The 14526-nt window shown below is 46.8% G+C and overlaps 1 protein-coding gene across 1 annotated transcript; it reads right to left on the reverse strand.

Annotated features, from left to right (window-relative positions):
• On the reverse strand, positions 1-12634 carry FBXO34 (F-box protein 34). Its single transcript, XM_075712625.1, has 2 exons — positions 12441-12634; positions 1-2713 (listed from the first exon to the last, which is right to left on the reverse strand). The coding sequence occupies exons 1-2, from the start codon at positions 12515-12517 to the stop codon at positions 523-525; spliced, it is 2268 nt and encodes a 755-aa protein (XP_075568740.1). The 5' UTR covers positions 12518-12634; the 3' UTR covers positions 1-522.
• Positions 12635-14526: the final 1892 nt, after the last annotated feature.

The following is a 14526-nucleotide window of genomic DNA, read 5'->3' on the forward strand; positions in this document are numbered from 1 at the left end:
TAAGGTAAACAAGAATTTTTTATATTCTGACTATACAATAATATTCCTCTCTTTTTATCCACTGCCACGCTACTATAATGGATCTGTTCTAGTTTAGTTTTAAGGTTGTCCAGTTAAGTTGTCTGAAGATTCTTTAAACAAGTTGACCTTTACCTTTTTAGAGTTTCTTCTCAGAAACATTCATATATTATACAGGATATACAGATTTTTGAAACAAGACACTTAAAAACACACACAACTATAGCCGCAACACTATCATAGCTGCATTGTAGTGATTACCTTGTTCAGCCAGCTGTAGACTCTGTATGTACAATTAGTTTTTATAGTGTTATTTACATAGATGGACTAAAAGCTATCTTTAATCTAAAAGGTAAAGGCTCTTGTGTTGAAGTATGTGCAGTTTCATAGCCCTGTGAAAAAAAAAAAAAAAACAAACCACGACAATTATATACACTGTAAACAGCACAAGGCATGAGAATCTCCCTCCTACCCCAAACAATCTCGCAGGAAAGTGTATGTGCACTAATACTCCTCTTCCGCTTCAGCTCCCGCTCCTCTGTTTTTCTTATGAATAGCTCTGTTAAAGCTGTGGCAGGCAGGAACCCAATGATTGTCATGAAGACCCAACTTACAGCCCGGGATGCCCTTCTGAGACCGGTGACAGCACATCCAGTACCCAGGCCCGTAGGGTAAAGCTTGACAGTATGGTTTGGGGTGCCACCGGCACAGCGATACGTCCCCTTTCACGTACTTCTTCTTGCACTGCTTGCAAGGGTCTTCTCTGTAGCGGGGATCGCGGACCCAGCGGGAGTCCGCTGGCCTGATGTTGTAGTATTCGATGATGAATTTGAAGTAGTAGCAAGTGCATTTTAGGGCAACCAGACTCCTAGTAGGAAGCAATCCAAAAATCTTCACTATGATGTGGTGAGGCAGGAAGGCCATATACTGCTGAGGCTCCAAAAGCTGCTGAATTTTAAACCTGGTCTCCAGAAAGTCATGCGAAACCTGCCTTTTTAAGCAGGAAGCATCAAGTACTTGCAAAGCCCCTTCTGTCGGAGGAACAGAAAGGGCAGATGGCTCTGTAGGGACGCTGCTTCTGACGCATGATCTGTCAGATGCCAAAGCATCCTCATCCTCAGTTTGGGCTACTTCTCCTGGCTTTTCTTGGGTACTTGCCCGTAGCGGCTGTTGCTCGTGAGTGGCGGGCTGGTCAGACTGGAGAAAAAAGAGCCTCCCTGGGAGCGGATCTTCACTAGAACTGGAGTTAGCGAGCTTCTCTTTCCTGCATCCTTTCTCAGTCTTGGTGACCGATATGCTGATGCATAAGGGCTCCTTCCTAGGAGCGTGCAGACTCTGCTTTGGGAAAATTACAGGCTCTTTCGACGTACAATCAACAGTCACGCTCTTGCTCTGCAAGGAATCCGGCGCCAACCTGGCGGCAGCGGGACACGCAGGCGGCAGAGGTCTGGGAGGCTCAATTCGCGTTTCAGAATCGCTCCTGCCGGCGGTTATCGCCAACACCGCATGAGCAAGTCCCGAATTCACATTCCCCATCCGAGTATCCAGCCCAGAAGGAAAAGGCTGCCGAGCAGAGGCAGCGCCATCCCACAACTCGGTGTCACCCGGATGACCACACCGCCCTCCGTATCCAGCCTCTGCCACCCCTGCCTCCTCCAAGCCATCCCCCGGAGCCAGGACCCCCGAGGAGACCTTCCCCGCCTCTCCCTCGGGCTGGGTGCCGTTCGCCAGGAGCACCCTCCCGACGTTTCTGCGGAAGCTGTTGTTCCGCGAGAGGCTCCCGGCCTCCCGCTCGCTCTGCCGCCTCAGGCACTCCGACTCCAGCTTGGCCACCATGTCCAGCACGCGCACGGGCTCGCTCTGCTGCTGCTCGCTACCGCCGCAGGGTCCCCTCTCCGCGTGCGCCTCGCATGCCCCGGCGGAGGAGAAAGGGTCTGAGCTGGGGAGCGCGCCTTTAGGCTGAGCGCTCAGCCTCGTAGTAGAAGCAGGCGTGCAAGTTTTAGCACAGTCTACCAGTAAAGCACTTGCTCGTTGCTCCAGAAAAGCCACCATCTCTATCACCGAGAGGGACCGGCCCGGGAACACACCCTCACCGTTATCGTTCACGTAATGCACCGAGCAGTGCTCAATGCCGCAGGCAAAAGGCTCCGGCTGGGAGCACCTGGCGTTCGCCTCCCTCATTCTTTCCAGTTGAATTTTGGCTTTTTTAAGATCGACTGATTTTTTCCTGCGTTTAGCTGTTCTTCCATCGATATCCCACGTGCTCTTAATTTTCATAGAGCCTAGCCGGTTGCTGCTGCTGCACTGCTGGGCCGCAAAGAATGCGATCTTCTCCTTTGTATTGCCAGGTTTCACGACAGCCCAGACATCCAGAGGCCCTTCTCCTTCTTCTCCCTGATGGATCGTCGCAGAGAGGCCGTTCTTCTTTTCCCTTGCACTTGGGCCATCCGCCGGACCTTTCCCATTCATATTGCACATAGTATTTGGATAAATAATCCCCAGAAGCTTTCGAGATGGAGTCACGAGGGAGGGTTTTGGGAAGACGCTCAGTTTGGTGCAGTTGTTGGCATATTTTTCTTCTTGTGCTGATCTCTGACGGCTCATAGGTGGGCCTCTCAGGGAATCCTGGCTTATTTCTGGAGATCGCTCTTTCTTCTGTAACTTGAGATATGGCTTTAAGTGCATACCAGAAACCCTAGAAAAAACAGAAAGGGAAGAAGTTATAGTTGCAAAATGTGCCTGCCTGGAATTGGAAAAGGTGGCCTAGGGTAGGCACCGGCATGCCTCCTACTCTACATCAAACAGCCCACACCTCAGAAGGAACCACATGAGAAAGGAAAAGGAGCAACCAAAGCTGCAACATCCACCCTTGGAGAACTTCTTGCAATAGGATTATGATCTTAAGGACAGCAGAGATCTTCCCGTTAGAGAAATCTGTTTCCAGGGAGTTGCAAGAAGAAATCCTAACGTTTAAGTTACATCAGTTGTGCAAATGTAGCTAGTGGTTCGTTCTAGAGTTAGAGCCATCCTTCTGGCCATCCATTCCTTCATCCAGTTGTAAGGTACCTGCAGGTCAAAGGGTTTATCTTGACATTAGCTACCAGATTTTTTTTTTATATATATATATATATATATGTATGTATGTATGTTATTTTCAATAGATAAAGTACTGTTAAAGCTGAAAAGAGAAATTAGCAAGTGTAATTACATTCATCAGAGATCCCAGCAAATAGCTAATCTCCTAATACCACCCAAAATGAAACCTATCCTTTACTATATTAATAATGGCAAATTTGGTGTACTTTCCCATAAGGGTCCTTCTGTCCAAAAAGTGACAGAAGCACCACGTACGGCTGAAGAGAACCACTTCCAAGTACGTGTTTTTCTGGTTAAGAATTTAAGAGCTGTGAAGGAGACGCTTGGATGCTGCTGACATTACAGCAGCAGCACCACCCCTGCGACAGTCCCAGGCACTCAGCTCCTCCTTTCTGTTACACCTTCGCAGTAATCTTCAATTCAAAGCTCAAAAAAACCCACCACAAAAGCCCAGGGCACTGCCACATAGGATGCAATTACCAGGAGACTTCAGGCTCTTCTCCCAGGAGTATCGCATAAGCATATTACGGAACTAACTATAGATTATGTTTCCATGGTAATCTTTGAATTGTTACATTAAAAGGCCTCCTTTTTGAAACGGGGATAATCCGTGCTTGCTGGTTTAAGAACAGCAGGTTCAATGCCACATTTATCATGAGCTGATACGGACACATTCAGACACTGAATATGTTTCCCTTGACAGCCACCACCAGAACAGTTGCTGGAGTATTGCATTCCTAGCCTAAAACCAGCTTTTAATTAAAAACCTCAAGCCATAACATCTATAAAAGTCGGACAAATTTATAGTTGTAACGCCTGCAGTTAACACACATGACAGGTTTGTATCGGATGCAGCCAGAGTCCAGCTGGGCTCTCCCCTGCCGCACCGCAGAGTGATCAGGACACGCAGCCACCTCGCGACACCCTCGCCGACGCTACGCAGGTACCCATGGGGTCTGCGCACGACGAGGAGGGAACCCCGCTCACCCAAACCTTGCGCAGACCCGCCAGGACGGCTGTAAGAGGGAAGCTGTAACAGCAACAGCAGGTGCTGACCAAGGACACCCATGGACATGCCGTACGAGCGACCTGGAGCGCAACCTGGGGACCTTCCAGGCAGCCCTGCCCCATGGAGCAGCCAGGGCTGCAGCCCCTCCGGAGTAACCGACGGCAGAACGGAGAGCTGAGCCAGAGAGCCGCGGAGTCAGCCGAGGGAAGGCTTCGAAAGCGTGATCACAGAATCATAGAATCGTTTAGGTTGGAAAAGACCTTTAAGATCATCCAGTCCAACCAGTAACCTAACATTGCCAAGTCCACCACTAAACCAATTAACAGGAGAGTAGCAAACCCACGCCTGCTGGCTTGGTGGCTGGGTTATTTTTTAATGAGAGTAAAAACTAGGAATCATTAAGGTTGGACTGATGATCTTGGAGATCCTTTCCAACCATCAACCCAACACCCCCATGCCCACTAAACCATGTCCCAAAGTGCCACCTCTGCCCGTTTTTTTAACCCCTCCAGGGATGGGGACTCCACCACCTCTCTGGGCAGCCTGGTCCAATGCTTGACTACCCTTTCCATTAAGAAATTTTTCCTAATGTCCAATCTAAACCTCCCCTGACGCAGCTTGAGCCCATTTCCTCTCGTCCTATCGCTTGTCACTTGGGAGAAGAGACCAACACCCCCCTCCCTGCCCCCTCCTGTCAGGAGCTGCAGAGAGCGATGAGGTCTCCCCTCAGCCTCCTCTTCTCCAGGCTGAACACCCCCAGCTCCCTCAGCCGCTCCCCACCAGCCCTGTGCTCCAGACCCTGCCCCAGCTCCGCTGCCCTTCTCTGGACACGCCCCAGCACCCCAATGTCCTTCTTGTGCTGAGGGGCCCAAAATGGACACAGCATTCCAGGTGCGGCCTCCCCAGTGCCCAGTACAGGGGGACGATCCCTGCCCTGCTCCTGCTGGCCACACTGTTCCTGACACAAGCCAGGATGCTGTTGGCCTTCTTGGCCACCTGGGCACACTGCTGGCTCATGATGCTCCACTCCGCGCTAACACAACACTCCAGTACACCAGGGCGACAACTTGGCCAGGCACCACCTGCGCCTGTCCCAGCAGAGGAAGCCTCCTACATTATTAGCAGCCACGCTGCTTAACCATTGCTTTCCCTTGAGATTTTGGTTCCTCCTTCTGGCCCTAGCGGTAAGCAGCGAGGGGATGGGTGACAAGCACAGGCAGAGAGGTTTTGGGGAGGTACATCAAGAGGAAGGGCTTAGTTCACCTTTCTACGAGTGTGCATAAAACCTAAGGGACCCCTTTGGTCCCGTGCAGTGCTTTGAAGGCACTGCACGTGCTTCGGAGACACTGCAAAGGATGTTGTTACGTTCTCTCCCCTCCTGATTTTATAGGAAGATCATCACCTCGCTCTTCCAGCCAGACAGTGCCAAAACCATCTGCACTTCACCTACAGACTGGGGGGATAAGAGAACTCCCATTAGCGCCGACACACCTACCTTAGTCCCCGGGTTAATTCTCTCCCCATGCCTTCTACGTGCTAATTCCAGCTCTTGTTGGAATTGGGTCACCTCCCAATTTAGGCTCCTCTGCTAAAACATAACCGAGCTATTTTGTTTGCCTTCTCGGTTGGATGCTAAGAGCTAAAGTAATCTGACAAAAATAGAACTTCAGGGTGCTGAAATAGATGTATAAAAGAGAATGGGAAATCAAGGGCGCCGTAGTTTGCTTCAGCCTCATTTTCCATAGGGTCTGCCTCGTCTCGGTGGCACTTTATATAGCTAAGCAGGGTCAGGCCACCAACGTGCTCGGGCCAGAGCCCAGCCCCGAGGAGCAGCGGGCGAGCCCCTGCAGCAGGCTGCTGCAGAGAGCCAAGCCTGCAGCCCTCCCTTCCCCATCCAGACGGGCAGTTCGGAGCCGTGCTTTTCCCCACTAGAGAGCGAAAAGCTCCGATGGCTGCCCGCCACCGTACCCCCGGGGAGTAGAGGTGAACACAAGTAAACACAGGACTTTGCACGTTGAAATCTCATGAGCTAGGAGCAGAAGATCAAATTTCATTCACGGGTTTTTATGCCAGGGTGTTTGAAAGATGAGCCAAACGTGTTTCTAAAAGGCTTTTTCAAGCAGTTTTCAGGAATCCAGCAGGACAATCGGTTCAACACCCTTCATTAAGAGAAGCTGCAAACGAAGGGGAGACCAGGTATTATACGAATGAAAACAGGACCAAACTGGTTACCCCAACGTGCTTCGAGGACATGTTTAGCCAGCAAAGTTGGTTCAGCTGCTCCCAGCTATTTCTGGTCTATGGAGAAAGACAAAGGGTAGAGTTATGCCTCACCTATTACAGAGTTCTCTTTTAAGGTTATATTTCTTCCTATGTTTCAGTTAGTCTCTGGCCTGGCCAACAATACCATTTAAGGTTGAAAAGTTATAATTTACATAACAAAATTATGCCTTAGTCAGAAGTTTTACTGCCAGAATAATTGCCTCATTTGAATTCAGCATTCAGTTCATTGCACTGTTTTAATGGATCCAGATTTAAAAGAAAACCTCAATTTAATAACTTCAGACAGCTATAAAGAATACTGCTAACTCCACCTGACCAGCTGAATCGCAGTGCCACCTGCCTCCCAGTTTTCAGGCAGCGGGGAAGAGAACTTCCATTTTTAAAATGGGATTAGTAATGGACCTGACCTTACCTGAAAGCATCACTTGGAAAAAAATGAGCCCCCACCCCACACACACTTTGCTGTGAACACTAAGAAGAACAAACTTCTAGGCAAGCATAGCTTCTTCCCCGCATGTCAGCAGCACATTTCATTTCTAGCTCCTAGAATTAGAACAAGGCTTCCCAGCAGAAATTGCTTTGAACATGAACCAGAGCCCAGTCCCCACCCACAGACTACCTTATTTCTGCAACATTTCAGTGCTGGCAAGCAGAGAATTGTGGCAGCTACAGGTGAGCTTTTAAATATTTAAAACCACCAAAAATAGTTGTTAAAAGGTGAAGTCACTGACACTTCCCTATGATACTTAATTCCAGAATAATTCTGTTTGCTTTCCTCCACCCTTTAAGTTATCAAGCTTTCTAATTTTATCTTTAGAGACAACGACTCTTCAGAAGTTCATGGAGTAAGCATAAAAGGTTTCCAGTCCCAAACGTGTGGTTTTGAATTGCTGATAAGAGATAATTCTGCCAGGAATGATCAGTGCTGAAACAAGTAGCAGTGCTGCCTTTATACTGTTATTCCATCCTTAAGCTGATGAATTAAAAAGGGCCAGGTTTTCTATTTCTAATCAGCCATGTCTGAAAAACAGGATACTTACACTTCTGGAATGACACTTCTGGAACGACACTGCTGTTTTTACAAGTCGTAACTACAGCTTGTTTCCACTACAGTTTTATCAAGTTAGGTACTACATGGGATTGACAGAGAAATATATGCCTTTATACGTGCGCAGACACACACGCACCCTTCCTCTCCCTACTGAGAGGAAGGCCCATAAGCTACTGTGCCAAGCTGGCCAGAATCATGCTGCGTCCTTTTGTATTTCTGTATCTTCTAAATCACAGCAGCCTACAAAAATAATGTATTTGCTTTAGCGGAAGCTCCAAAGTTGGAGGAAAAACTGGTAGAAAAGGCTCAATTTTCACAACTCCTTTCTAAGGTCCGCAGAGAGCCTAGATGCTCCTCGCTGCACCTGGGTCAGGGACTCTCACGACACCCCGTGAAGCCAAAAGATTTCCTCTGGCCAGTGGGAACAACAACAAAAAGAAAGGTAATCTGCTCAAACAGCATATTCACACCGCAAGGTTTTATTAAGGTGAATATTTCAATCAAAACCCCAAAGTTTCCTGTGGATTTCTTTTTGTAAACACCAACTCCAGTCGACAAAAGTTCCTAGCATTGCTGACTGCACATGCAGCGCCAACTACAACTCCAAAAAAACCCTCAGGACATACTAACACAAGGCAGAAGCCAAGAAGAAAAAAAAAACCCAAAACCCCAAACAAAAAATCAACAAAACCCAACAACAATAAAAACCCACACCAAGCATAACCTCTGGCAAAGCATTTCTATTCCCTGGCATCCCATTTCTCTGTTTATAGAGCTTAGCTCCTCTGTAGAGGACACTGACAATTATGAAGGACCGAGTACTGAATGCAAGTTAAACTATGGTCAACAACTTGTTATTTCTGGAAGGACTTGGTGGGTCCTTTGGACTCGATCTCCAGTACCATTTCCATCCCCTTTGCACTGCTGGGGCAAGGCAAAGCAGACGGAGAGCTGCTTCAAAGGCATTCCATGGATTCTGCTGGGGCGGGAAAGTCCCGGCCGAGCAGCCAGGATGGAAGACGCTCTGCTACTCACTGGAGCTTGTTCTGGCGCGTGGCAAGTGTCCAAGCTCGGAGAAAGGCGGGTTGGGAAGCACGACGCTCCAGACCAGGGGCGGGTTCGACTTCAGCAGCTGCAGAGGCATCTGATTTCTAGAAAACCCACTCCCTCGCAGCAGTAACTTTACATTAAAGCAACGGCTCCTGACCCACCTCCCAACGCCTGCGGAACTGCCTCTTGCATCGATTGGAGAGCAAGCGAGGATTATCATGGGCTTTGAAGGTAAACGGAAGGTATCTGACTGCTGAAGCAGCGCTCTCTGCTTGAGTGGCCAGCCTGGGGGCAAGCGGGAGCAAGCCAGACACGTGGGGCAGAGCTGGCCCAAAAGAGCTGAGGAGCTAAATGCAAAGTAGGCGCCTAACTCCTAACGCTGGATCCCCCACCGCTTGTTCACCCACGTCAGGTGTTCAAATAACCTGACTTTGGGGGAGACGACACCCAAATACAGCTGCACACAGGAGCAGCTATAAAATCCATCATGCGTAAAATCCATCATCTTCACCAAGCAGAGGCTTCAGGTGACAGATTGCACATCCAAGCCCAACGCAGACTACTCCAGTTTGAGGGCTCCCACCTGTTAATAAGTTTTGAAGACATTTTAAAAGTAAACGCACGCACATACACACCCTTCAGCATAAAGCACAGTAGCCTCAGCTACTTTCTGAATTTTACACAGGAAGAAGTGCCATTGCTTTGCCAGTCTTTTCTATAAAAGCACTTACTGTGAAGCGAGTGACATAGAAGTGACTCTTTGTTGAGCCTGAGGAAGCTCAAACCCATGCTCCCTGCTCCTCAACCATACTACAGACAACACAGGGACAACATAAAGCAGAAGGCAACAAAATAAACTGGAAGATTTGGTATTCAAGGTTATAAGCTGCTCCAGAAACACGTAGCTCAAAGATGATGGGATAGCACACATGCCTGTGGTGGAACAGGCTAAGATGAGAAGAAATCAGAAGAGGACAATAAGGGGAAAAAAAAAAAGTGGTCGTTTCATACGGCTTCTGCTGAAAGCCACCCAGAGCAGCACAGAAAAGTGACATGTTTCCTTCTGAAAATGTTTTATCTTTCTTGATTTAACATTTGTTTTCAAATTTATTAACTGCAAGAGGACCAAGAAATTTCTTGAAGAAATTTGTTGCGCCACAATATCAAACAGTTAACAAACCAAAGTGATGTTGTTTAGTCTTCATTTTTGCGCATACATAATGAGAACACATGAAAGGTTGTAGAAATTAACCTTGGACCGCACTATTGTCAAGAGACTCAGAGTTCAAAAGAAAGAATTAGCAAAAGTAGATCTGAAGGCAAGTCATCAGGTTGTTCTTTTGAAACTCAAGAGCGAAAGGAACTGGTTCATGAAGTCAGCTGCACTGCAGTGCAGAGGATTTCACTGCAGACAGCACAACCCAGCAGGCATTCTCCAGGAGTCAGAAGGTGTTTTCATTATTAAGAACGCATCCCAAACAAGAACATAAGAAAGTCCAACTGAACATGTTCCTTCTTTGGGAAGGATACAAGAAGCAGACACAGGTTTCAAGTCACCAGGTCACATCACTTGGAAACTTGTATCTTAGAGATCAAAAAGTCTAGGAATAAATGTGAGAACTGGTGCAGTGTTGAGTTGCTGCAAAGATATTTAAAAACAAATAAATAGTAAAAGGTTCTTCAGTTTGTGAGAAAAGACAGGGAGAGAAACAGGGCTGCAAGGAAGGTCAGGGCAGAGATTAAGAGTACTCTAGGTACCACACAAAATACCAAATTTGACTTTGCATCATTTTTAAGGAGGGGTGGTAAGGGTGATCATGAGGGCGAAAGCCCAGGGGTTAATTTGAACCAGAATACTGGTAGGGGGAGGATTAAAAAGCTTCATGAAAACTGTGAAGACTGGCTCATCTCAGTTTTAGAATCCAAAATAGACAGGCTCATAAACTGCAGGCCAAGAAGCAAGATTTATAAATCTCTTGAAAGGCAAAAACATGAGTTAATAAAACATGTGGCACATTGGAGGTGGCACTGCAGGGGAGAAAGCGAAGGGAGAGAGATCGCAGCCTCACCAGGCCTGGTAGCCTGACTTCAATATAAAAGGTGCTTTGCAAGCAAAGAGGATTAAGGCAACAGAGAGAAAAAGGGGGAAGAGGGAATAGTTCAATATGCCAGACTAACCTGAAGGTTCTCAAAAAAGTGATCTTTTTAGACAAATGTACTATATCTTACTCACATGGGCTTCAGAAGGCATGAGGAGATTTACTGGTTAAGACACATTGGCAGAGGAATGGGAAAACAGACAAAGGAGCTGGCTTAGCAGCAGACAGCCCCAGGTGATGCTGAATAAGAAAATACCAGCCTGGAAACCAAAGACGTGCCTCAAGAATCAGCCTTGGGAACATCCGATTTTGTTAGGAATGACCTCAGCACAAATACTACAGACGCACCCACAGAAACAAAGGCATTTCCAGAACAGCAGAGGCACAAAGCCCCAAGTAACAGAAACTGAGGAGAGTTTTGAAATACTGATGGTGATGCACCAGCAAGCTGAACACCAAGAAGTTTTGGAGCTGGCCAAGAAAGGTGCATTGGCCACTACAGACACATCCATGAAACAGAGGTAAGCAGAGACGATTCTGCGATACATTCAAGGCAGCAGCGAAAAGCCCTCCTGCCAGATCTGCTCCGGAGCACAGCATACACTTTTTGACATGACTCAGAGGAGATTCATCCACACTCAGAACGATGACGACAGTTGTTATTCAAGAAGCTACTAGGTAACACTTGGGTCATTTAGCACAGCAAAACCACGGGTGGGGGTATATACAACCACATTTTACAAAATACAGCAAAAGAGGTAAACCACTGAAAATAAGCAGCAGTCCTTACGCAAAAGGAAAAAAAAAAAAAAGGAACACAAGCTCAAATGAGCATGTAAGCTGGCATGAATGTTCAGTCTGGGAATCAAAAGAAGGTTCCTAATTGCATGGTTAGATCTGTCATCTTCAGTAATGGCTTAATCTACAGGAGAAGAGAAGAAAACACGTAATTGTTTTTAGGCTGGACTAAGTTTACAAAAGTTATGAAATACTGCTTGGGAAGACAAGTTGCTGGGTGACCAGGAAGTCTTTTCCAGCACTAAATTACCATCAGGCTAACGTAGCAAGTATATGCACAACCACAAAGAACAAAGGTTAAAGTTTGCTTTAAACCCACACAGCTTTTAGAAACCAGAAAGCTGGCTCTCTTCCTCAGGACTGAGGAAGTTTAAGAGTCTTGGTTTCAGAAAAGGGAAAAAAAAAAAAGATACATATATTTTCAAGTAGCTTGAACTCAAACAAACTGGCATGTTCTTGCATTTGCATAAGGACAAGTTGTTCTGTACGGTGTTCCTATAATGAGACACAGTGAGAGGCGTTCACTTAATTGTCACATAAGCACAAGTGTTTGAAATCAATCGTGCATTTCTTCTTAATAAGAGACACAGGAGAGCGAGCAATACAAAAATCTGAGCTTAAACTAATCTAATTACTTACTCCATAGTAAGACAAACCGCAACAGTGATTGCCAGTATTTCCACTTGCTTTAAGCTGACTGCATGTTTTAAAACCTACTATGACAAGCCATTCTCCAATTAAGTTTTACTTCAAAGCCATGTTCCCAAATTAAGTTACAGCTGTTGCTAAAAAACCCAAAGATTTCTCCAAGTACAGTACCAGCTGTGGTGAATCTGTAGCTGTCATTATCAAATAAAAACGTCAAAGAACATTTCTGCCCTTGAGCCATTACAACACTTCACTTAAAACACTATCTGAAAGCATGAATTTAGACCAAATATTTGAGCGACGCGCAAGACAATAGGAAAGTAGGAGAAGGCTAAATCGGTGCTAAATACTTAACTATAGGCAGACCAACCAGCCGGTCTGTTCATACCGTTTGACTTGGTGGAAGGTGGAGGATGTGGAATTCAGCGGTTCCCTGTGGAGGCCAGCTCTGCAGGAACTCTTCATCGTAACTACCTCTCCAGCTAAGGCACGCTGTCACAGCCAGTCCATCCTGGGCTACGCGCAAGGCTCCCCCATCAGCTCTCCTTGCCCCACACAGAGCTTCACCGTGTCTCTGCCACCTAGAAACTGAACAAACAAGAGGTACTGTAAGGAAATCCCATTCAAGTGCAGCAGCGGTTGAAGCACAGATCATCAGGACAAGGACTCATTCCCAAGAAAGAGAAAGTAAATATGTATGCACACACATACATATATATAAAAGATATAAATATATATAAAAGAACTTAACATCATCATGCCATTATCGCAGCTAGAGTTTCTGAACACCATTAAAACACAAATTAACGTCCCGCAAAACAGCCTGTCTGCACATAGAACGCCGCTTCCCCTTATATACGACTGCAGCACCACCTTGGCACCTCCCGTGGAACACGCTGTCCTCCAAGCTCCGTGCAAACAGGACGCACAAGATCTTTCTGCTTGTCGGTACCGCATCAAGCTTTGGAGGGAAATCGCTGCTAGCGGTAAGATTTGATGCTGCCAGGAGTTACATTAGCGTTCTAATCAAAATAACGCAGCGGATTGCATAAAGGACAAAAAACATGCCACCGTGCAGCCTCCGAGCCTTGTGAAAACTGCCCCATCTTTGCATCACACACAGATAAGGCAGCAGATTTCACCAAAACAAAACCGTTCTGCGGTATCTCTCGTTCACACTAGGTTGCTGCCTTCTACGCCTTGCCCTTGGAGTAGGCGCTATTACCAGCGCTTTAACGTACTTTGACGGTGAAAGAAAAACAACCTTCCAGCTGGAACATAAAAGGAAAGAGTGACACAGCAAGAGAGCCCTGGAAAAACTCAAAATACTCAAGCCTGAGTTGCCAGCAGATTGTTTTAAAGATCGTTTGCTTCCTCTCTGGAGGACCATGCACAATGATGCCGTAATAAAGGAATGCCATTTGAAGATGCTAACTATAGAGCTGTGTCCCCAGGACATTTGTGATTTAGTGCAGCAGGTCTGTTCTCTCCTTTTCAGCAGCTTTGCCCAGTGCTCCTACCACTGCCCTATTCCTACAGCGGCATTTCCACAGTGCAGCCTCGCAGAGGCACTTGCCAGAGGTTTGCGCTTGCCGGCAGCCGAGCTCTCGCAGAGATGGAGCCTCTCACATCACCCCTTTCGCAACACCTGCCAGAGGGGAAAAAAAACCCCAAAACTCCCACGCAAAAGAGCACCTACCTGTGCACGGCTCAGTTGATCAGTGCTTGACCAACGTGGTTTACAGCTCAGTGCTGCCACTAAACACTCCTGGCCTGGAAAGCCTGCTCTAACTTGGTAGCCACACTTGCCGAGAAAGTGATGAAGGATGACTTTCCAGGCAGGGAAAACAGAAAGTCCTTTAGATCCAGCTGACTTGATGTCTGCTATAGCAATTTCACAATTCCTCTAGCGATGGTGAATGAGAGGTTAATCATTTGCCTACATTTGAGTAAGCAGGAGCCTAAAATAATATATAAAATACTGTATAAACACATTCCAGTCTTCGTGAAGAAATCTCTGCTAAGCTCTACACAAGGCAAAGAAACACGTTGGACGGAGGAGACGGAAGCATTGCACTGGCAGAGCTGGAGGATGAGAGCATGCGCCATCCTCCATGAACTCAGACAGACCAGGAGTTAGGCTGCTGTGGTTAACAGCAGCAGCAATCGCAAGCTCTGTAGTTAAACACCATTTTCATTAGACTGCCCGGAGCCTATAACAAGGATCTACCTGCAAGAGTGAAACCTAGGCACAAAAATCAGCCATTTCTGATGTTTTGTGGGCTGTAAAACATATTTCCACAAACAGTAATTCAGAGGGAAAAAAAAAAAAGCACATGCCTAGTGCTTTATGAAAATCAAAAGTTAAACACAAAATCATTACTTTCCCATGAACCATCAGTAAGAGGCACTGAAATTCTGACTTTTTTCCAAGCTTTTGTCTGGCTTCCCCTTCTGGCTTTACCGACACTAGC

Source organism: Pelecanus crispus, chromosome 6 (assembly GCF_030463565.1).
Source record: "Pelecanus crispus isolate bPelCri1 chromosome 6, bPelCri1.pri, whole genome shotgun sequence".
Lineage (NCBI taxonomy): Eukaryota > Metazoa > Chordata > Aves > Pelecaniformes > Pelecanidae > Pelecanus > Pelecanus crispus.

Bases quoted from the DNA above. Each gene is read 5' to 3' on its own strand.
- FBXO34 (XM_075712625.1), bottom strand. From the start codon at position 12,517: ATGAAGAGTTCCTGCAGAGCTGGCCTCCACAGGGAACCGCTGAATTCC. The intron at 2,714-12,440 runs GTATGAACAGAC...TGTTTTTTCTAG, and splicing joins ACCTTCCACCAAGTCAAACG to GGTTTCTGGTATGCACTTAA.